Below are 24,203 nucleotides of genomic sequence, written 5' to 3'. Positions count from 1 at the left end.
TTTTGTGGTTTACAGAAGACAGTTACGGCCTTCAGAACATGGTGCGTGAATTATTCAGCCAATAAGTGGCTTAAATATTTCACAGGTGCTGAAAAACACCGAAACCCAGCAGACACCGCGGCTCTCCAGGACTGGAGTGTGACACCCGTGCACTATGATGTCGCCATCTCAGGCAGAATGAAACTGGACCAAGACTAAAATAGTATGCATTCTTTATTTGTCATCTGTGCTGTTAAAGAAAGAGTAGTCTTGTCCCTGTTTTTCCCCCATTCTGGCATCAATATTAAAACATTTTTTTTAAATCTGACAATTAGAAAAATATATATTAGGAGAAACAGTGAAATTAAAATACAGTGTTGTTTATTCAAATAGAAATATTTGTGTATTAAAAAATAGTAAAAAGACAAAAGAAATGGATGCTTTAAGCATCATTTATCAAAAAAGGAAGAGGATACAATTCTTCAGACGAACCTCCCTGTTATTTTTTGTTTTAAACAGAAGCTTGATCATTTTGATATGCAGCGAGAGGACACACGTCTGTCGTTCAGTGAAGAAAAAGGGGGGGGGGGGTTAGAATCTCTCCTTCAGGTCATCATGTGCTCCTATTCAAATGGAGGAACAGTCAAAGGGACACCGATAAAGCTCCCTGTCGCCATTAATTTGTACAAAGCTCCTGGTAGTTCACTCCATTATAAATGCCTTCAGACTGATGGAGAGAATGGACCCGCCCCGTGACCCTCCTCCTTCACCAAGCCTCACCCACAGTCCCCTCCCACACCACCAAGCCCCGCCCACTGTTCTCCGTAGCCGTGCAGACTGAGATGTCGCCTAGCGAATAACAAAGCAGTCGCACAAACTCATTCTCACATGTCCGTTAGCATCTCAAGCTCTCAATCAAAGTCTCCTGACACTACTGTCAATCAAAACCCTGCCACAGTGACCAGGCCTGGACCATCGCCAGGGCCGCGGACTTGTCGTTTCCCATAATCCCACTTGCTTTGCCCTCGTCACTTCCACGGCTGCTTCTCTGCGTGTCCGTTCCCGCGGCTTGCGCGGGTTCCTCTGCTCCGCCGGAGAACAGGACAAGGGGGGCGTCTGCCTCAGTTCCTCTCGATCTGCTCAATGTCCAACTCACCCCCCAACTGGAAGGCGTCCTTCTCTGTCCCATTAGACCCCTCCCAGGGGGCCTCGCCTTCCTCCCCATTGGCTGTCCCCGCCTCAAAACCTTCAGTATCCAGCTCCTCATAGGGCAACTGCTCCCTGCTGTCTCCACCGTTCCTGGTTCTCAGCTGAGGCCCTGCCCCCAGGACACATGGTGACCTGTAATCAGTCTCACATTGGCTGATAGTACGGTAACTCGGTGGGGAGTAGCTTGACTGGCAGCAGCCGGACCCGGTGATCCCAGGACAACTGAGGCTCTGAAAATTCCGAAGTTTCTGAGGGGGAAGGAGAGAGACAAAGAAAGGAGAGGTGTAACAATTACAAAATGGTATATATTTTTATAATGTCACGAAAAAACCCAGACTACAAACATTATCACGGGCAGACCACTGTAAAAGCTTAAAATTCTAAGCAATGTTTAACCAGCACATGCACGTACGTACACTGCTCTCATGAGGTAAATATTTCCATGGTAAAGCGTGTTTGCATTTACAAGACGGGCTGTTCCCAGCTCTTTTCATCTCCCCTGGTTGCCATTTCAAACACTCTGAGGGCAGAGACAGTGACTGTCAGGACCAAACTCCCCCCACCCCTCCGCCCCCCCACATAAAAGCCATTCCTAACCAGCTGACATGTCAGCAGGTCGTAAACAAGAGTAGCTATGGTGGGGGAAACGACCAAAGGACATGACTGAAACACTTGTCGGAGCAAGTGTTGGTTGGCACATTGTCCCTCAAAAGCCACGCCTTGTACATAGTGTATCCTCTCACTGGTAATTAGGCTTCACACAGGTAGAGGCCTGACCTGAGACCTCCTGCCAATCCCTATAGGCCCTATACTCACACTTAAATCTGACCCTCCCAGTACTGCCGTCTGTGCTAAAGGGCTTCGCCAATCAAAGATGGCTACCAGGGTTTCGCCTGGCTCATTCATGCAAGGAGAAGCATGTCGATACGGTAAACAGTAGACAAGAGACACCACATATCCTCAGATCACCATTTGCAACCCAACATCAGGAGAGTAGAGATGGGCATTTGGAAACCAGTGACCCCCTGCCTTTGATCCCTGGGAAGTGAGTGAGTTAGGGGGTTGGACTTGTGACTCAGAGGTTGCAGGTTTGAATGCACTGCCGTTGTACCCTTGAGGAATGTACTTAACCTGATTTGCTTCAGTAAATATGAATGGATTGCCAGTAAAAATAAGCGCCTAAGAAATGCGTCAAATGTAAATGTTCGATCGCAGGGGCCCTGCAGGTTTTGAGAAACGTGCTTAACTTGAATTTCCTCAGTAAATACTGAGCTGGACAAATTGTATTAAAAAAAACCAAAAAAAAAAAAAAACCAAAACAATCATACACTATGTGCTAAAGAGCTAAATGTAATGTAAATAAGGTGACTGGGGTTGCCCTGATTCAGGTCTGTTGAGCTCGGCCTGCAAAGTACACCTTGCCTTCTGCTCTACTTTCCCGCAGCATTTACCACAGAACTGAGTCAGCAACAAGGCTGATTTTCCTGCACGGTTTTCAGTAGATTCACTGGGTCTCAGGAAAATGAAAACAGCACACAACTTTCAAGCACGGAGAAGTGTGGACACAATGCAGTTTCCACGTTTTTAAACAGCACATCTGACACCACGGTACATCTGTACCTCTTATGAAACTGGATACCTCTTACTATGGGTTAAGTAATTAATTCATTGTTTTCAGAGACAGGGCAGGACCACTCACACTGTAAACTACTGGCTTCCATGCATACTTTCTATGACTTTTTATGAGCTTTCTTAAGTACGAAACAAGCACATGGCTTTAAAAAAATTTTTTTTAGCAAATGCCACCTGATTTCAAAGGAACGTAATTGATTTTATGAAGATGAAAAGATGGATGGAACATTTACAAAACAGTGGTAAATCTGACGCACACGGATGTCTCAAGTTGGCTCACAGTGGCCTGTTGTGAAAACAGAGAAAACATTACCGGCTGCCCGCTAGCCAGCCTTGGCCTAGTACAACCCTTCTGAGAACTCCCAGGCACAGTGGAAACCCCCAGGCAGCGGTGTGGCGCAGCAGATATGGAACTGGGGCTGTACTTCATAACAGAGATTGCAGGTTCGCATCCCAAGTGAGCACCTTCAGCAAGCTACTCAACCAGAAATACTACAGTAACAATCCGGCTGTATAAATGCATAGATAACATAAACAATGCAAGCCCCTCCACATAAGGGTACTGCCTGAGCACATGTGAGCACATGAATACACAAAAGTAGTTTGGTGATGAGTCCCCATGTTGAAGGGCGTTTAAATGGTCAAAGTCCCAAAGTTTCAGAGTTTTGGGGAGCTATTCTCAGTTGCTCCCTGCTCTGTGACACAGTCTAGAACATTCTCTGTAGCACACTGCAGGTTATAAATAGGACTGGGGAAAGTACAGAGGTTTTCGTCCTCTTCCTGCGTTTCGGAGTTTTGCTGTACGTCTCACGCGGTCTCACACAGCTGAGGAGCTCACAGCTGCTGGTGTAAGAGCACGAACACAAGTACCGTACGTGCACACAAACACACACACGCACAAACACACACACGCATAAGCATATACACACAAACACACACACGCACAAACACACACACGCACAAGCATATACACACAAACACACACAAGCATATACACACAAACACACACACGCACAAGCATATACACACAAACACACACACACACAAGCATATACACACAAACACACACACGCATAAGCATATACACACAAACACACACACGCATAAGCATATACACACAAACACACACACGCATAAGCATATACACACAAACAAACACACACACGAGCATATACACACAAACACACACATACATGCACACACTCACAGATGCATGCACACACACACACACACACACACACAAGCATACACACACGAACACACATATACATGCACACACTCACAGATGCACGCACACATGTACACACACAAACACACACGCATGCACGCACACACACACAGACGCACGCACAAATGTACACACACACTCAGAACATGTTTCTATACATTAGATGCAGGCAATAATTATCTATAGTTTTTCCCCTGTTTTCCTTTGCCTGCAGTCAGCAGTAGAGTTTAAATGAATTCACATTTAAACACGGTGAAACAAACTGCATGTAACGGCCTGGTGAAAGAGCCCGGGGTCAGGCCGTCTCACCGGCCCTGGGTTCAAAGCCGGGCCGCGGCACGCTGCTCAAGGTGTGTCCCTCCGCCGGGCCCAGCGAGGCCCCCCGGATCGCACCGCGGCGAGCTCCGCCACAGGCCGGACGCGCCAGGCCAGCCATTCCAGGAGCGGCGCGGTGGAGACGGGGGCAAACGGCTCTCCTTTACGACCTTGAGCTCCCGCCAATAACGCGGTATTAATAGGCTGGGGGGCCAGTCTGAGCCAGCAATGTGCCAGCTGAACTGATTTAGGAATCAATAAATCTCCAGCGTTTACCCCACCATGCCTCACACCTGACGCCAGCGCACTTCCTCACACACGTTCTGACAGAGGGGAAAGGATGGGTGTGTAAAACAGTGGAGTAACGATTTAAATTTTTTAAAAATAATCACAAAAAAAATTTCACCATCTCTCAGAGCCAGTTAAAGGGACAGTTCACTTTTTGGGGTTTCATTTGATATCATTTCAATTGTAGTGCTAAGTTTATGACTGGCCCGGACGGTTTTTTGTGTGAGATGGAGGATATTTTTCGACGCTTTAAGTTCTGATGACCCGTCACCTTTACAGTGGCTGGTATAGGGACATTTTAGGGGTTGTTTAAATTGAGCGAGCGGCTGGAGCGCCGCTCGGCCACGGAGTCCCTGCGCGGGTCCAGCAGTGAGACGGACGGCCGCGGAACCCACACCCGCCTTCCGCCGCGGCTCCGTCGCTACGCGGCCTCCCGTCCGCACGAGCGCGGGGGAACAACGGGCCAGGAGCGGCCCGCAGGCAGCGCGGGGGCGGACCGGGCGGGTCCGTGCGACCCATTTTATCACTGTGGATTTTCTCTAAATCCAGACCAGCTGCGGTGAATCGAATCCAAGATGGCCTTTTCTGAAACGTTCACGGTTTTGCTCTGTGCGCGTGGTGTCAGATTCAGCCCGGGAGCAGGTGAAGGCTAAGCCCAGCCACGTCTCTCTGAGTAAATTCGTCCTGAGGTGACGGTCACGGGTTGCGTGTGTGTGTCTTCGCCTTCGCTGGCGCGGATTAAGGCGGTTCAGAAGATCACAGGGCTTTACGAGTTCCAGGCAGCAGAAAGGTCCACAAATCAGGAAAGTTTTACAAACTGAACTCAATCAACAAGTTTGCACAAGTGCAGAAGCAGTCAGATTTTGTTTGACATTTATGTGAGACCAAGTGGAACAGCCAGCAGTCAACGTGGAGCCCTCTCTCCAGCCGGCTTGGCTGAAGATGGGTGGAGAGGCGTTTAACAAGGTTTCTCCTCAGAAGACCTCATCTGTTCCCCACGACGTCAGACTCACTGACCTCCTTTCGCTCCCTGTGCGCCTGAACATGGCCAGTGTTGCATTCTGGGATTCCTCACGCAGTCGCTACCTCCCCCTCTTGAGACTCCATCCTACTGCACCCCCACCTGATGAACCTTCACCCCTGTGGCCTTCGGCCGTCATTACCGTCCACCCACGTGAGCACACGAGCGTGTGTGCAAGTGCGAGTGTGTGCGTGAGAAAGTAAATGTGTGCGTGTGTGTGCATGTGGTGGGTGTGTGTGCGTGTGTGTTTGTGTATGCATGCTTACAGTCACTTGCATGACAGACCACAGAAACCAGTGATTTCACTCGCTTGTTCAGCCTCTATTTACAGAACCGACCGTGATCGACCGTTACCGAACAAAACAAGGCAGTGAAGGGCAAAAAAACAGCTCAACCTGCAAAACACTAATCAAAGACTAGGAATGTGTGCGAACACAGATCTGACTGCAGGGTGTGGCACTCCCCGAATAATTAAATGGCATCAATATTCTGATTGAACAATAAAAACAAAGATGACAGCAGAAGCACGATAGCATGTGGCTGTTTGTTGAGAGAGAAAGTCGGGGGAGGCAGGCGGCAGTTGGCTGTGTGGTGCACAGAACCTTCGCTCACCGATGTACAGTGAAACGCTGAGCGCTCGGTCAGCTCTTTAACAGAGTAAAAGGTAGTCTACAGTGGAGCGGGAGTTCAGTGGAGGACTCGTACATCACAGAAGAATCTGTCCTCTAACCATGAGGCAGACAGTATGAGAGAGAAAGAGAGATGAGAGAGAGAGGGGAGAGAGAGAAAGAGCCACAGGAGAGGGTAAGGACACTAAACGCTCCATTTTAGTGACTGCAGCGACCGTTCTGAACATATTTCGGGACGCAGTGAGAGGCCTGTGCTCTGATAATAACCAGAGGGGCTCAGGAGTGAAAGGGGCGGGCTGGCGGTCAGTTGCTAGGCTGCGGGGGCGTCGTCCGCGACCTCAGGCGTCACGTGTGACTGTGGGCCTCCTGGCGCTCTCCTGCTCCGGTGGAGCGACCAAACTACCAGAATCGCTGAGAGGAAGGAGAGAGGAGGAGGAGGCATGCAAGTCTCCCCGCCCACAATGCACTGGGGTTCCCACCATAATGAAACACCCAGATCACACTGATTACACGGAATACATTACAGCACTATGCATTCCTTTAGTGGGTGCTCTAATGCAGACTGACTAGGAGTGGATCCAGCTCCATCTGCAGTCTACAGCATGAGAAACAACCACACCCCCAGACCAGTGTCTATGCAATGCTACTGAACCACTATTGCAAGTTAACTATGCTCATCGCTTTATTTACAACCCCCCCTTCAATACAGCTCATAATACCCCCTCTCTGTATTTATATCTGGATTTGCAGTACATGCGATTCTGGCTGACCCCAGAGAGCCCCAGCGCTTTCGTTTGTTCCACTACACGGCCAGGAAGCGCCTCCAGAGGAGGGCCGCGAAACGCAGCGGGGCGTTCAGGGGGAGCTTCCTGTTGCGCGGACGCGGTGCGTAGCGCGCGGCTCACCTGGGTCATCTTGGCCAGGTCCAGAGAGGGCCGGGGCTCCAGCCGGTCCTCTGGCCGCCGCCGCTTCACGCCCGCCTTCTTCTCGTTCAGCACGCAGGGCTGGGAGCGGCTCCGCGCCAGCCCCCCCGGCCCCGCCCGCCGGCCCAGCTCGGGGGTGGACTCCGGGGAGCTGGCGGCCGACGGCCCTGGCGGGGGTGCCTGGGGGAGGGCGGGGAGGCTGATCCGCTCGTGGGACAGGGAGAGGGCCCGCGGGGGTTTGGGCGGGTCGCCGGGAGCCGGCAGGACGCCGGTGAAGGAGGGGCAGGGCAGCTCCAGGGGGACGGGCGGGGCGTTGGAGCGGGTGGGGAGGCTGAAACTGAAGCTGCGCTGCATGGCCCCGCCCACGGCCACGACCCGCTGAACGCTACCCCCGCTGTGGCACCGCCTCTTCTCCACCGGCACCCATACGCGTGAGCCCGCTGGGCGCCATGTCGACCGGCCGCACCCGAACTCGTCCGAGAAGGAGCGGCACTGCCGTTTGCTGGGCGGGGCTGCGGAGAGGGAGGGGGCGGGGCTGGCATTGCTGTCCGTCAGGCTCAGGTCCCTGATCAGGCTGGTGATGCTGCTGGCTCCGCCCACCTCTCTGCCCCAGACTCCGCCTCCCTGGCACGCCTCAGCTAAGACGTCCCACTGGGCCCCACAGCTCCGCCCCAGGTCCCGCCACCTGCTGGCCTCTGCAGAGACACACGCCAGCGATCAGGCCTGTACAGAGCTCTCTGCTAAAGCCACCCACTAGCACAACAGCAGCACAGCTCAGAACAACAGCACAACAGCAGCACAGCTCAGAACAAGAGCACAACAGCAGCACAGCTTAGCAAAGCAGCAGCACAGCTCAGAACAAGAGCACAACAGCAGCACAGCTCAGAACAAGAGCACAACAGCAGCACAGCTTAGCAAAGCAGCAGCACAGCTCAGCAAAGCAGCAGCACAGCTCAGAACAAGAGCACAACAGCAGCACAGCTCAGAACAAGAGCACAACAGCAGCACAGCTTAGCAAAGCAGCAGCACAGCTCAGAACAAGAGCACAACAGCAGCACAGCTCAGAACAAGAGCACAACAGCAGCACAGCTTAGCAAAGCAGCAGCAAAACTCAGAACAACAGCACAACAGCAGCACAGCTTAGCAAAGCAGCAGCACAGCTCAGAACAACAGCACAACAGCAGCACAGCTTAGCAAAGCAGCAGCAAAACTCAGAACAAGAGCACAACAGCAGCACAGCTCAGAACAAGAGCACAACAGCAGCACAGCTTAGCAAAGCAGCAGCACAGCTCAGAACAAGAGCACAACAGCAGCACAGCTCAGAACAAGAGCACAACAGCAGCACAGCTTAGCAAAGCAGCAGCACAGCTCAGAACAACAGCACAACAGCAGCACAGCTTAGCACAAGGACAGCACAGCTTAACATAAGATGACACAGGGGACTCCTGGGGACTTTACTTTTTTAAAGTAAAGCCTGAGGCACAGTACAGCCACGCCCCATTCCCCTGAGGGGACAGAGGCAAATTACCCTCATTACGGACCAGGCTGGGAACCGCTTCACTTATAACAAAAGCCACCGTAGCTTTTTATATTCACTGCTATTCACTAAAACTGATTCACTATCAACTGTACTGTATATAACCAAATACACTAGCAACTTCATTCTGACAGTGGATGTTGCCATTTCTTACATTTAAACATTTAGCAGATGCTCATATCCAGAGTTATTCGGGGTAAGTATCTATATTCATGGCAGCACCCAGCAGGGAATCAAACTTTGGAGTTGCAATCCCAGTTCCCTAACCATTATGTTATAATTACCAAACAAGGTAAGAGTGTCTGCCTCCGGGTAGTCTTCTACAGCTAGAGACAGTCTACCAGTTTGAAGACTTGTGAGAGGTTAGCGAGTTAGCTATCTAACTGGCTCGGCAATAGACAGGCATCCAAAGCATAAGCACCCACATTCATTATTCAGCTAATGAATAACAGGCTGGTTGGACCATTGCTGGCAAGCTAGCTTAAACAACTTCATAATGAAACTGAATTTTTGTGTACTCATCAACAGAGATAAAGTTTTGCATTCAGGATTTATTTTGGCGGGAAACAGTGAGTAACCCTGACAGTCAGCAAAAGTCCCACAAGCAGACTAACAAACATCTGAAAGTTCAGATTCCACGCAAATGATTTACCAACATTCTCCTTGGTTCTCCATAATAAACGTGCGATTCGGGTCACTGAGTATCAGCCGCTGTGTCTGGAGTTGTGTCTGAGCGCTTGGCGTTTTTAAGCCTTCACCCAGAACAGGACAGGGCACAGCGCCAGCCCCGGTGCCCTGCCAGGTGCCAGGCGATCCTCAGCCAGGCGGCACGCTTTGGCGGCGGCCTGGCGCGACTCCCAAAGCGGCGCGAGCCGTCGCCACGGCGTTCCGCCCGCAGGTGAGAGTTTCACCAGTCGCCAGGGCAACGCCCCAACAAGGGCACGCGCCCGGCCTGGAAAGAGAGCCCTCTCCGGGGGGAACTGCCTCTCAAAATCAGAAACAAAACCCCAGCTATGCCCTCTGGAGTGGGTGCCACGGAACACAATGACACTTTGAATAACACCTACCGTCCTGGAGCTCTGGCAGTCAGCACAGGCCCTCACTGATCGCCAGGGTGCATGGGCGTGCCAAGCCCCATTCAAATCCAGCCCTAAAAATGCTTTCAACAGGTTGTTTTTGTGCCTCGAGGAGCAGATTCTTTCAGCTCCAGCCGCTCAGACAATACGACCTTTACAGGACGCGTTTGAAAACTATTTATAAGGGGGCTGATCTTAAAAAAAAAAATGTTAAAAAGCAATAAAAAAGCGAAAAGGAATGGAGAAAAAACTAGAACGTGTTCAAGGGTGCTCTATCGGGTCATTTACCTTCGAAACTGCACATTAGCAAAATACTGATTACGGAAAACATGCATCTGTGAAAAACTGGGTCATTTTCAATGCTATCCGCCCTCATCTACAGTAATGCAGGCCTGAAGACTCACAAACTCATTACCGTGAGATGTCAATCATTAACCGCCCGACCGTTAACCAATCAAACGACTGCTCTCTGCAGCAGGTTCTGGGTGTTGACAGAATTATAACAGGCCTAATGCGTGTAGAATCGAAGAATGGATCCTGGCACTGCTGACGTGCCTCCCCAGGGGGGGTGTGTCTACGCACCTCTCTCCTGAGGCACCTGTCAGTCAGAAGGTAATGAGTGTGACATTTACTGTACTGAGAGGGAACTTGTGGTAGAACGCTTAAAAATAGTTCATTCCCAAGGGCCCACACACACACACACACACTGCAAACCAGGTGCAGAGAGAGAGAAGAGAAAGAAAGTGAGTAGGAGGGGGAGAGAGAGAACTCACCCACAGAGCCACAGGAAAAGAGGGTTGTCCCTTTGTTCATGGTCTGGGGCTTTTGCTGTGGACAGAAAGAGTCTTAGACAAACAGCCAACCAGCCCCAGGAGCCCAAGCCCATCTCCAGAGCACTAAGGTAGGAAAACAGAGTCAATGGAGAACAGGCCTTGAACCTCTAATGCAGGACTCAGAAACAATGTACAACACAGCCAACAGCACCACACAGGAACAGCCTCAAAAGCTACTGCTAAATTCCTGTCTGCACAGGAAGTATTCTAAAAGACAGGATATCACAAGACAGGATATCGTAGTTGACAAAAATTCCTCAGTTGCTATTTGTGTTTGTGGATCCCTGTAATGTCCCATAATGACCTGCCTCGGCTACAGATAGGGTCAGGAACTCCTGTGATCAAAGGGAGAGCTGGCTGCGCACTGTGTTTAACACCTCCAGAGCACCTGTGCTTTCAGCGAAGTGTGGTGGGGATTTACCCAACTCTATTCAACATCTGTTTCCAGACTACAATGTGCAAGGCAGAACAGAATAGGATACACCCTTGCAATAATGACTATCATTATATTTATAGATAGCCTATATCGTGAATTTAAAAAGCAAATTAGTTTGATAGAAATTAAATAAGGACTAAAACATTTGCACATACACACTTCTTTTGCACCGGTGTGAGTAATAAAAATGGCTTTAATCACATAAGTGTAAGTCTGCAGTGTGCGAGTCCCCTTGCAACATAAAAAGTTACTTCTATGAGCCTTTACCAGGCATAGGGAGTTTAGCAATCTTGAGGATAGAAAACACAAAAATGAATCAAATAGCTAGACCTGCATGTTACCTGATCATTTGTGTGGCTCTACGAAAGAAGACAGGAAAATCTAAACTCCCTTCTATAATAGCAGCCCCTCAAATGTCATGACTTTGGAAAATAGCGTTTCATTTAAATGAACAGCTTTAAAGCCACACAGACTGGGGCTGTGAGCTCCGGTCGCAATAGCCACTCGACACAGTGTTCAGTTTGAGCGCAGCCAAGCCTGACCTGCGTTACAGTTATGCTCGTGAGGTCAGGCCCCCTTCTGCGCTGCAGCGTCTGCTAACATTCGAGGAACCCAAGCTGCTGACTGTTTAGTCTTTACCATAAAACTGCGGGCAGCAGCACTAAGATGGCGATAACATCTGACAGTACAACAAACTGCTAGCCCAGATATTTTATAACCTGTTCCTGCACATAGGGGAAAAGAATAACTTACCAGCTCCAAGTCCGACTCCCTGGGCGTTACATCACTGACAGCCGCCTCCTTTTCCAGTGTTTTACTGCAAATAATCACCATGGTAACGCACATCTTGGGCCCAGTCCATTCGAGCGCATGCGGGGCGCGGGGCGGGGCATGGTTACTGTCGGCAGGGGGGCGGCGGCGTGGGCGGAGCCGGCGGCAGGGCTCCCATCTGCAGATCGCCCTCGGGCCGTCCCGGAATGCTTTTCAGACGGCCTCCAGCCCCTGTGCAAACACAACGCTGAGCGGTCAGCCCGCCACAGGCCCTTTGTGTCCCCCCACCCCCCCACCCCTCGCCGGGGCTTGGCGCGTGGCCCCTGGGCGCCCGGTGACCTTTTCCACCGGTCGGCAGACGGTTGGTCGCATGGGCCTGGAGCGCGGGGGCCGTTACCACGGCGCCGGTTGCCACGCGAACCCCGCTCCGGGCTGCCACGGCGACGCAAGCGCAGAACGGTTGCGGTTGTTGCTGCGCTTCACGGTCAGCGACTCTTAAAAACACGGCAGACCGTTTCTGACAAAAAACCCGCGCCCTGCACCTGGACAGAGGAGAACAACACGACTGCAGAAGAAGCTCAGTCATGCAGTCCATGGCGGGACCTGGCTCTGCATTTAACACAACGCACATCATGGCACACGTGTACAAATGTGGTATTTTTCACACCCTTCAGGAGACAAAAACACTTCCTCTCCCACAACACTGAACACAGGACTGAGAGACGGCCAAGCAGTGCCCAGAAACTCCACGGGCGGGCCTGGATCAGCCGTGACCTCATCAAAACGGCCGACAGCTTTTAAATCTCTAAATCAGCAGTGTTTTTAAATCTGCCAGTTTTGTACAACAGCAGATACCTTTCTAACCCCAGGAGGGCCTGTATAACAAAGAATCTACCGCCAGTATCGAAGAGTGAAAGCACTGGGAGTCTGGGAGAGAGATAAAGAATAAGATGGTGACTGATAGATGAGACAGCATGAGAGTGAGAGATAGCAAGATAGGGAGACAGAGAAACACAGAGAGAGCAAGAGTAAGAGAGAGACAGAGAGCCAGAGGGAAAGAAAGAAAGGGAGAGAGAGAGAGAGAGTTAACCTAGCCTTTGTGCTGGAGTCTGTGGAACAGAAGCCTGTTGTTCTGAAGGATGAAACACGGTGCGAAACAAAGAGCTGACAGGAAGAAGGGATCACAAGACCCGTGCCGGGGCCTGGCCGTGCCGGGAGGCTTAGAGCGTGCCAGGGTTTCATCTCTCTCCGCCCAAAGCAAGCGCACACGTATGATTCCCGTTACCGCCACCGGCCACCATTACCGCCACTTTATCACACGCGACGCATGCGATTCCCATTACCGCCACTTTATCACACGCGACGCATGCGATTCCCATTACCGCCACTTTATCACACGCGACGCATGCGATTCCCATTACCGCCACTTTATCACACGCGACGCATGCGATTCCCATTACCGGCATGCCGCTGCGTGATTCTGTCTGAACTCTGGCAGCGAGCGAGGAGCAGAGCGGCGGGTGCACTCCCAGGCCGGGGTGAAGAGACAAGGCTGCGTGAGAAGGGGAAAGCGGAGACGGACAGGCAACGGGCCGCGCTAACCCGTGACTCGGCTCCCGTTACAGAGCGAACCAGGGAGGGAGGGAATCCATTACTGACAGCGCCCGCTGATGAGCGCTCATTGTTTGGCCTCCGCGTATCCCATGATCTCTCATGCACCGGCCCAGACTCAAAGCAGGGCCTAACTAGGCCTAAGCGCCTCTGGCAGCCCTACACTTAATGCTAATGAATGTGATTTTACGGGGCACAATGGCCCCCTCTGACTGGCCGTTAGACCGCTGAGCTCATCTGGCTCCGCCCAGCGCACGGCGACCGAGACGCGGGCGAGGACGACGAGCCGTCCAACCGCGGCGCAGACCAGATTACAACAGCAGCTGACCCTCTTTAAAAGCAATTTAACCTTCTAAACCATTTCTGCGGCTCAGACTAAAAAGCGACTCCCCCCAGAATGCGGCGTTGTCACGGATACGTGCGAATCGAGACCGAAGCGGTCATTACCGCCGCTCGGAAACCCGCTAAACGCTTTGAAGAACTTGAGCAGGTCATTTCCCAGCCTGCAGAGGGGATTTGCCTCGCTCGCCGTAATCACTCCCAGATTACAGGCCCATTCATTAACCCGAGATCACACAGCTTCTCATGTCGCTAGTGTGACTGGCTCAACGGCTCCACTGGAATCAGTTCATTAACAAACGCTTTGCCCTTATTTATTTACACAGGGTGGCAGTGTAATGTAATGGGTAGGGAGCAGGGCTAGTGACCTCAGGGTTTTAAGTTCGATTTCCAGGTAGGTCACTGTCGCTGTATCCTTGAGGCATGTAACCTTAATTACTTCAGTACATATATATCCAGCTGTAGAGACGGATTTTACTACGTAAAAATACTACAAGTTGTAAAAGTCTGTCTGGTTAAGATGCCACTAATGCAATGGTCTCTAGTATTAAGTGTCCCGATAAGTGTGGATCCATTCGCTGCGTTTTAGTGAATAATGCCCCTGTTGTGACTTTGGTTGAGTCCCCAGTGGTGTGGGGAGTTTAGTTCATACTCACGCCGGTGGGTGAGTATGCAGGCCATTCCAGGACTTCCCTGAGCGGTAACAACACATTTCAGCTCATTTGAGGGGAAACACAGCTGGCTCAAGTGGAGACGCCGTCTCCAGTTTTGGAAAAAAAACATCATTAAAACCTCATGATTTGTATTCAGCACACTCACCCGATCTGGGCTTTTATGTTTTCTGAGAAAAGGCAACAGCTATTTCACTCTGAACTGCACGGACAGCATTAAACTAGGTATAGTCGGTCCACGCCAACTCTAATCTATAAACATGTGGTACATACAAGCAAACACACCAATATTGTCTCAAAGCACAATCTAGCTATAGAGGGAAAATGGGTCCTTGGTATTACCCTTTACTAGTCTGTGATTCTACATGTAGCTGAAACCACACGGTGCAGAGACCCACCCCCAACTCCCCAGACTTTAAGAGGTCAAAAGCTCACGTCTCCCACACATAATGGATTCCTTCTCATACCCGGGTTTGTTTAGCTGCGATTAAACAGGGCTCCGCGGTGCAAATGCATATCCCCAACAATGTTGTCTTAGAGGCTATTTCCTAAGAGCGGTAAGCAAAGGCAGCTGGTTAAAGTATGAGCGTTAGCGTTGCTCTGAAACCTAAGCATGCTGGAGAGCTATTAAACGCTACACAAATTTCCCAGGAACAGCAGGGGAAATGGAGAGGCAGGCCCTCCTGCGCTGTTTGTGGAAACAGTGCCCGTGTGACGCGGGAGGGGGACGCACTGGGCCCGCCGACCGGCTCTGCGGTTCTGCACGGATTGAGAGCTCCGGTGATAAACGGGTGGGAGGGAGCCCGTGTTGTGACACGCTCAGCCGAAGTGGAGAGAGTTTGGCAGGGTCAGCACTTTCTCATGAAAGCCACAGCACAGGGCAGACACACCACAGACACACCTCTCTACCTGCAGCCTAGGCACAGGCAAAAAAAAAAAATCTAAACAAAAAAACACCGCTAATCAGATTAAAAATGTAATAAAAAAACAGAGCGCTTTGTTTACGTAGCACCATCAACCGCTTGTCAGGAAAATGCGTCTTCGTTTCATGCTCTCCGGGAGCCGCTTCCCGACCACGCCATGCGGCCTTGCGGACGGCGGGTTTTTAGTGGCTAAAAACGTTTTTTTTTTTCCGCTTAAAGAAGAGTGGCGGTCGCCGTGCCGAGAGCGCAGGACTCGCAGCGGAGAGACACCCACACCTCTGCAGGGCGAGCTTCGGGCCTGCTAGCGCGCGTAGCGTGCACCCACTGCAGTCAGCCTCAGTAGCGCTAGCCAGCTCGCAGCTTCGCTCCCGTTTCGACGCGGTTCTTATGCAGGCGCTTCCTCTGCGGTTACCGGCCGTTTTTACTCAACGCCTGCATCTTCGATAGCGGCGGGCCGTGCGATAACCACCCCAGGGGAAACCCACAGCGTCAGATAAGCCCAGAAGCACAGAGCCTTCAGTTTAAAAAAAACCCCATACCAACCACAGACGACCAACAGGAAGAGAAAGGAAGGCTGTACATTTCCTCTCGAAAGATTTAGGCTAGGTTTTGCACAGTAGGGCTCTGCTGCAACCCAGAACAGCATACTGTTCATGAGCTGATCTCACATCACTGATCACTGCAGAGCCCATATACTGTCAATATAGCCTACCAGGACAGTAATGTCCAAGAGTGGATTCAATTAACACCTGTCCTAAACTTCAGGTCACACAAATAAACGTTTAATTTATTTTCTTCTCAACCACTGTTTGGCAAGGCAATTTTGGAGATAGCCAAAACCAGCGGTAACTGTTTGTAAATCGTTAAAAAACTCTAAGATTAAGTTTCACATCAAAACTGTGTGGTTGGAGAATCCATTTCCTGCAAAGAAGCATATCGTGGGATTGCGTCCGCGATGACAGACAGCGTCTGTTCTGCCCAGCTCCTGCTAAGAGGAAAACCACAGAGTAGATATCAGTGATTTGGGTGGGGGGTGGGTTTTACTGTAGAAATGAGGTTGCACTGCAGAGAAAGACCCCCCCCCCCCACCAGAATGACCTGGAGCCCAAGTCTCTACGGCTCAGGCACCCCTCTAATGACCACAGGTCATCGGCAGGCTCTCCTCTTACTCCTGGGGTCTGTTTCAGTGAGCGCTGACCAGGCCGTAGCCCACTCCGCTACATTCCACCACAGCCCTTCAGCTTTCACTAGGGCCCATACAGTAATCCATCCCAACGGAACCTGATCAGGAGCTCTCTCCCCCAGCGCACACACGCCGTGCCACGTCAGTCTTTCTCTCCTATTTCTCCTAATCCAGTTTCGCTGGTTCTCTCTGAAACATGACATTTACAGTTTATTACAAAACAGCCCGCTGTTCCGCGAAGGGAATGCCTCCACGGCTTCCCGCAGGTTCCTGTCCCGACAGGGCTTCTTTCGGATCGCTCAACGTGAACTTCCAACCTCCCCACCCCCATTCCCCGCCCCGGGGGCTTGTGGGATACCCCCTCCTCGCCAAACAATCTGAGGATTGTTGTCCATTGGGCTATTACTTACACCGAGCGCTGCCAGCTGAGGCTCCACCTGCGGGGCTGGAACGTGACTCTGGGATATGCGCGGCGAGCGAGACGGTCCCCCGCGAAAAAGAGCGCGCAGACGCCCCCCGCCACAGACGCCCCCCACCACAGACGCCCCCCCCACAGACGCCCCGCCACAGACGCCCCCCGCCACAGACGCCCCCCGCCAGAGACGCCCCCGCCACAGACGCTCCCCGCCACAGACGCCCCCGCCCAGACGCCCCGCCACAGACACCCCCCGCCACAAGAAGGAATTCCTGAGCGGTAACCGTTCGGTTCGCGCTTTTCCTTCTGCGGCGGAAGTTCAGAGGTCGAGCGTTCCACAGCGTTCCACACCGGCCTGCTCAAGAGACACGGCAGACAGCATGCAGGCAGACGCGGGCGGAGTCGGGCAGACGCGGGCGGAGTCGCGGAGATGCAGGGGGAGTCGGGCAGATGCGGGTGGAGTTGCGGAGATGCAGGGGGAGTCGGGCAGATGCAGGCGGAGTCGCCGAGATGCAGGGGGAGTCGGGCAGATGCAGGCGGAGTCGCCGAGATGCAGGCCAGGTCAAGGAGAAGTGGGCGGAGTCAGGGAGGACATGGGTGGAGTCAGGGTAATGTAGGCAGAGCCGGTGGGGGGGGGGTGGGGGGGGTGGAGGGGATGGAGGTGCATGGGCGTAGATGCGGGTAGAGCCTCGGAGACGAGGGTGGAGTCGTGGAAACGTGGGCGGAGTCGGGGGGGAGATAAAGCGAACAGGTTTTTCTCTTCGTCAGCATGTTTGCACCATGCTTCAGTGAAACAGGGCTGGGGATGGAAAGACAGGCACGCGATCCAAACTGAACCCACGCACACCGGCCAGAGAAGAGCAGAACAGCAGCCTCTCACACAGGACGCGCGTTTAGTCATCATTAACGAGGGACACTGGGAAGAAAAACAGCTGAAGAATGCCTCTTTGTCTTTCTTAACGCAAGTCATATGACGAGATACAGAAAAACAAGACCATGCCTGAGGAGAAGTGGAGGTCCCCAATTCACAAAACCCTACATAAATGTAATGTCATGTAATGTAATGGGGGGGGGGGGGGGGCTTTGCGCCATTTTAGACGCGCGGGGCCCCACCGGCGCGCTCCCATCAGCCCGCCCTTTCACACGCTGCGGGGCGCTACCATCCGAAACGATCCAGGTGGCTGCAGCTGCGAGGAAAGAATGTGACCAGCTCAGCCTTTTAAGATTTACAGCAAACACGGGCTACAGTTTAGTGCCTTTTTAAAGACTTTTTTTTTTGTGTGTGTTTTGTTTCCCTCTCGGTAGGTTAAGCAGAGCCAGAACGCCCCCAGGCAGAGCAGCTCTCTCTCTCTCTCTCTCTCTCTCTCTGTGTGATCGTTCCACAGACTGAGTGACAGTAATCAGAGACAGGCCTCTGGCCATAGCCCCCAGCCCCCAGCCCCCAGGCTCCTCACAGATAGTCACTCTCCTGCCACCATAAATCTTCCCAGGGGGAGAGAAAAAGAAAAAGAAAAAAAAAAACACACCAGTAGTTGAACCACCTCCTCTGACAGGACAAGTTCCCTGAATCTGGAACAGCACCAGTGAGAACTCCACAGTGAAGTAACGATCAAAACAAAGTCAGTTAGCTTAAGCACACACACTGGCGATAAGCTTTGCAGGTGCTCTGATTAAAATGACGACCAAACAAAGATGATGAAGTGTACTCCAGTCAAAGAAAAGCCAGTGCATAGGAATATTACAGCAGGATTGTAGCCCGTGTCAGAATATTTGGCCGCTGTGTGTATGCTCTGGCATGTTCTATCCCGCATCGGACCACTGCAGAATGCTGACACTGTCAGTGTGTGAATGTAGATGCCATAAATTTCAAATCCTCACCAAAAATAAAAATGATGCATCTCTGTAAGTGACTGCAGCCCCTATAATGGCCACCACTCTTCATCCCTAAGAGTGAGTGTGACCAATAAGAGATGTCGCTGAGGATACATCCGGGGCCATTCAGGGTCTGCGGGGGTTTGCGGGCTCAGACGTTTCAGACTCCCAGACGCGCCGTTTCCATCGGCAGCGACGCGCGGCAGAAACTTCAGTCATCACAATACGCCGCGGGGTCACCACCGCCGCCCCGCTTTCAGCTGAACTGAGACCATACAGCTATGACTGGGGGGGAGAAAGAGCAAGAGAGAGAGAACATCATTAAAATGAAAATGAGCTGTGTCCTGGGAGGGTGGGGGGCAGAGACAGGCAGAACCGACGGGCCCCCTTTCTCAGCCCTCTGCATACGCTGGGGGCCCCCCCGAGGACCCCGGAGCGCCGTGTCGGGCTCACAGGCACACAGCTGCCCTGGCAGAAAGGACCGCAGCGGGGCGGTTTACCATAAACACAAAAGGCCAGCGAGCCCCGGCATCTTAAACACACACCGGCCAGCCGGGCCTGCCTCGCTCTTAAAACAACTCCCTTTAATTACTCCATAAATTCAAAAGGGGGAAAAAAACTCAACAAAAACGAAAACTTATTTGAATCCGGCGTTTTCTGAAAAGATGGGGATGTTTGATGGAGACACGGAACTTCACAGAAGGGGCACTCGCCAGGGAAACAGAAATTTACATATCAATGCCCAGCTTCTTTTTCATTATTATTGAGCATTATGATGCTGCATGGCTCGCATGCTTACGGGGAGGCTCTCCCTCAATAAGCTGTATGCAAATGCCGATTGGGCTGGGGACAAGGTAGGCCCCAGACTGAGCGTGCTCAAGTTGTTACCGCACAATCTGTTCATATGAGGTCACTTTCACAAAGCTTTTATGTACTTTAACCCCAGCACCTCCACAAATGAGATCAGGAAAACAGCACACAAAGGCCTCAGTTCTTGAGTTTGTGCTGTGTCAGCTGAAAAAACTACAGCTCGGAGCACCCCTAGCAGTTACACCCGATACGGACACACAATATTATGGGATGCAACACAGCCCGTCACACTTTCTCATAAATCACTCTACAAGTCGTACATGCCCACAATGCACATTCGGTCAAAGACAATCCCCTTTGCAAAGTTGGACACAGATTTGCAATGGTACCAAAGACAGTGCTGCAAAAAAATGCAATTCTGACATTCCTGTGCCTAAATAAGGCAGACAAGATTGCAAAATATTGGCATAATTTGATCCCCTGTGGCCAGTGAAAAACCAGTAAAATCTGGTATTTCTTTTACTGACAGACCGTGCACAGACCTTTTGAAATAAAAATATTTGGGTTGTGTAAGCAGTATGAGGATATGACAAAATAATCTTTATAAAACTTAAAGCTGCGAGTGTCTGCATAACAACCAACGCAGCAACTTTCTTCTGCTCACCTTTGAGCCACGAAGGACTCCTTATTAAACACAAAGCGATCAGGTTTTAACAAGTGTCAGGAATCCAGGCCTTCGTCAGTGATGGGTTCATATGCAGTATGTTAACAGCTCTGACGAAGTATAAAAGCAAAGTGGACATGCCTCTTTGTGAACACAGCGAGTGCTTTTCAGCATTGATACTGTTGAACAAAACTGGACGAACAGCCAACTCAAAACATGCTTCAGTGTCCAAAAATATTTAAAAATGTGAACAAATACAAGAAGGAAAAAGTATGAACCAACGAAAGACATCACAAAAAAAGCTAAGAATTAATGTTGTGATTTGGAGCGGTATGTTGAAATCAAACTCTAATCTGCCTACAATGGAAAAACTCCCACCCCCTCATTTAATACTGACCTGAATTTCAACTCGAATGCGCCGCATCCTTGCTTTTCAAGTAATATACCGGTGGGCATTGGCTTAAAGTTCACCCCAATTGAAAAAGTTCCAAAACCAGTAATCCTGGCCTCACAAACCCAACACCATGAGCCAATCCTGGACACACAAACCCTGCACCATGAGCCAATCCTGGACACACAAACCCTGCACCATGAGCCAATCCTGGTCACACAAACCCTGCACCATGAGCCAATCCTGGACACACAAACCCTGCACCATGAGCCAATCCTGGACACACAAACCCTGCACCATGAGCCAATCCTGGACGCACAAACCCTTCATCGTGAGCTAATACTGGCATCGCAGGCACTGATCTCCACAGTTCTGCAGTCAGCTCCTAGCTCCACTTGCAACACAATGTTGTACGGTAGCTTTTTGTATGTTTTATTATTCAAGCAATGCTGTCTTGATGCATTTTGAGGCCTTATTACTATTGCCTGGCTAAACTGTTCAAAAATGTATATCCATCCAGCAGGGTTGCTAAAACGCAACCAGTCTCACCTTCATTTCCTTAAAATAATTCTGATGGAAGTTCACGATGAACACATTGGATTACACTTGGTAAAAATAAATCATTCCATAGCCTGCACAATGAACGCTCCTATCTACTACAGACACAAGAATCATTAATCATGTTGTATGATAACTAATGACCAAGATAATGGCTGGGTGATATACACTCACCGGCCACTTCATTAGGTACACCTGTTCAACTGTACCCGTTAACGCAAATATCTAACCAGCCAATCACGTGACAGCAACTCAATGCATTTAGGCATGTATACATGGTCAAGACAATCTGCCGAAGTTCAAACCAAGCATCAGAATGGGTAAGAAAGGTGATTTAAGTGACTTTGGACGTGGCGTGGCTGGTTTGAGTATTTCAGAAACTGCTGATCTACTGGGATGTTCACGCACAACCATCTCTAAGGTTTACAGAGAATGGTCCGAAAAAGAGAAAATATCCAGTGAGCGGCAGTTCTCTGGGTGAAAATGCCTTGTTGGTGGCAGAGGTCAGAGGAGAATGGCCAGGCTGGTTCGAGCTGATGGAAAGGCAACAGTAACTCAAATAACCACTCGTTACAACCGAGGTATGCAGAAGAGCATCTCTGAGCGCACACCATGTCAAACCTTGAAGCAGATGGGCTACAGCAGAAGAAGACCACACCGGGTGCCACTCATGTCACCTAATGAAGTGGCCGGTGAGTGTATATCAAAGCTTAAGTGTAACGGTCAGATTTGGTGAAGAAGAAAAGCTGTCTGTGTGGTCTGTCCGTCTGCTATAATTCATGCAAACTCTGAGAATGGCTTTCCATCTCAGAACATATTGTGGTGAGCAAGAAAGGGGCTCCCAAATGAGACAAGACAGTGACATTACCCACTGAAAAACAGGGGGCTGATGCCATCGATATAAATCTATGAAATCACAAACACATGTTGGCATATATTAGCCACAGTTCCCCAACAAAACACACACTGAGCTCTGCTTCCACAACAAATCGTATTTTAGCATGCACGCAAGGGGAAGCGGAAGGAAGGTTCCACGAGAGAAGCCCAAGTTTTCGGTAGCCGTGCTTTCCCGATGAAGACTCGCAGCAGCAACTTTAGACACAGCGCAGCTTTTGTCCCAGTAAACGTGCGCGGCCCAGTAACAAAGCGAAACGATCTCTTAATCTACTTCTCTCCTCTGTGCCTCATCTACGGGACAGCCGCTGTTATTCAGGACAGACAGCCCAAACACAGCAGTCAGTTTTACAAACACTTTTCTTGTAGCTGATTGAAGAGAAAGAGTGAACAAAGAATTCGCCAAGACGGGCAAAGGTGTGCAGGTATACACTCGCATGTTTTAGCAAGACCATTAGTACTAGCTAAAAGAATACGCAAACTCAATTGGCATAGATTCTAACTTGAAGTATGTCCAGGTGTATGCTCGGTTTAACTTGAAAACACGAAGTGGCAGAGAAAAAATAATGATAACAAAAAACGTTGTCCATAAAAGTTGCGCAATTAACAAGATCTCAATCAATACATCTGCAACATGCGCCTGATTTGGCCAGGCCGAATTGTGTCGTTAGAACATGATACCTCTCATCGAACATCCTAGAAAACTAACTAGCTAGATCTAAAATAAACTTCAATAAATAACAGTCGCTAGCAAGCTAAGTAGCTACAAAGTACATGCTAGACAGCATAACTTTTCGAGGTGAAATATTGAGGTACTGTCGATAGCTGGCTACACACGCTACTAATTTGCTGTTCACTTTGTGTGTGCAGCAAATTAGCCAAGAGCTCAGAGACCAATTATCTTATTTTAACATGGTGAATACTCACGGGAATTAGCATATTGACATCCCAATTTGAGGGCGTAACTTTTCGGGATAAATGTCTGCCTATCTGTCCAACTGTCAGTCTGCTGAAGTTAGGTCATCCTCGATAGTTGCAGATAAGCGTGTGGGCTCTCAAACATTACTGTACATCCCTCCGTCCTAGGACAGGACTGACGAATTGTCCCAGAGCCAGGATCCTTTACTTAAACATTGTAACAATATCCGCACACAGCCGAACCATTTTTCCCAGAAGAGGGGGGTTTGGTACATTTAGCCATAAGGAAGTACGAATTGCAACTTTACACAGCTAATTCTGCCAATAAAGTTCCTAAAGAGCTTATTATAACTACAAATTCAACCACTTGATGAATAAGAAACAAAGGGTTTGAAACTTTATTAATTTAATGAACTACTTCTTAACCTGCACACTTGGACTAGTCCATCAATGCGTTCAGTAGTGGTCGGTTTACAGTTTGGACCACGAAGTAAAGGGGAACACGCACGTGCATTGTAATGTAGTGGGCAATGGGCATTTAATGCCGTGAATTAAGACGGTTTTTAAGCGGTTTTATTTCCTGGCATTAATCGTTTCTCTTTCATTTCCACCACTGTACATTTACCATTTGAAATGTGCGTGGTCTTCTGGACTTTTCCCGAACAATAGATCTGGCACTTCCTGTCTGTTTGTTGCGTGGAAATAGTTTACAACTTGAGAGTATGCGCGCCTGTACAATTCACGATGAGTAAATCAATGCGATGCAAGTAAATTGAACATTCATGCTAGATTGTACGTCTACACACACACTGGCTCAAACACCCTGAAAAACAGCACAGCTCCTTGCTCAAGTAATTCAATCAGCACTCGAAAATCGTATTAAGATGTTTCTAACAGTTTCCTTGGATACAGAATGGGAAACATAAATATCACACTTGAGAATGAAAAGAAAGCGCTGTATTCATAGCGCTTGAGTTCAGAGCTAGCCCAAGCGTCAGCTCTCCAGTAACTTTAAATTACCGTGAGTGGATGAAAGTGCAAGCTTCACACGAGTGTCAGAAGCCAGATTTTTTTTGT

At 50.2% G+C, this 24,203-nt stretch overlaps 1 protein-coding gene across 2 annotated transcripts; it reads right to left on the bottom strand.

Moving 5' to 3' along the window:
* Positions 1-200: 200 nt before the first annotated feature.
* LOC135244633 (protein FAM53B-like) lies at positions 201-23,330 on the bottom strand. Of its 2 annotated transcripts, none has more exons than XM_064317088.1 (5): positions 23,136-23,330; positions 11,860-12,108; positions 10,611-10,665; positions 7,207-7,919; positions 201-1,436 (listed from the first exon to the last, which is right to left on the bottom strand). In XM_064317088.1, exons 2-5 carry the CDS (start codon positions 11,950-11,952, stop codon positions 1,101-1,103), a joined length of 1,197 nt encoding a protein of 398 aa, XP_064173158.1. In that variant the 5' UTR covers positions 11,953-12,108; positions 23,136-23,330; the 3' UTR covers positions 201-1,100. The 2 variants fall into 2 exon arrangements, with proteins under 2 accessions (XP_064173158.1, XP_064173160.1); XM_064317090.1 differs by lacking the exon at positions 23,136-23,330 and adding an exon at positions 20,763-21,242.
* Between the last annotated feature and the right edge of the window lie 873 nt (positions 23,331-24,203).

Source organism: Anguilla rostrata, chromosome 18 (assembly GCF_018555375.3).
Source record: "Anguilla rostrata isolate EN2019 chromosome 18, ASM1855537v3, whole genome shotgun sequence".
NCBI lineage: Eukaryota > Metazoa > Chordata > Actinopteri > Anguilliformes > Anguillidae > Anguilla > Anguilla rostrata.
This window is presented reverse-complemented; position numbering and strand designations above follow the sequence as displayed.

Excerpts from the sequence above, each read along its gene's own strand:
- LOC135244633 (XM_064317088.1), bottom strand. The coding sequence starts at position 11,952 with ATGTGCGTTACCATGGTGATTATTTGCAGTAAAACACTGGAAAAGGAG. Across the intron at positions 7,920-10,610 it reads CTTTTCCTGTGGCTCTGTGG|AGGCCAGCAGGTGGCGGGAC; the intron begins GTGAGTTCTCTC and ends GTGTCTCTGCAG. Across the intron at positions 1,437-7,206 it reads ACCTGGCCAAGATGACCCAG|AAACTTCGGAATTTTCAGAG; the intron begins GTGAGCCGCGCG and ends CTTCCCCCTCAG.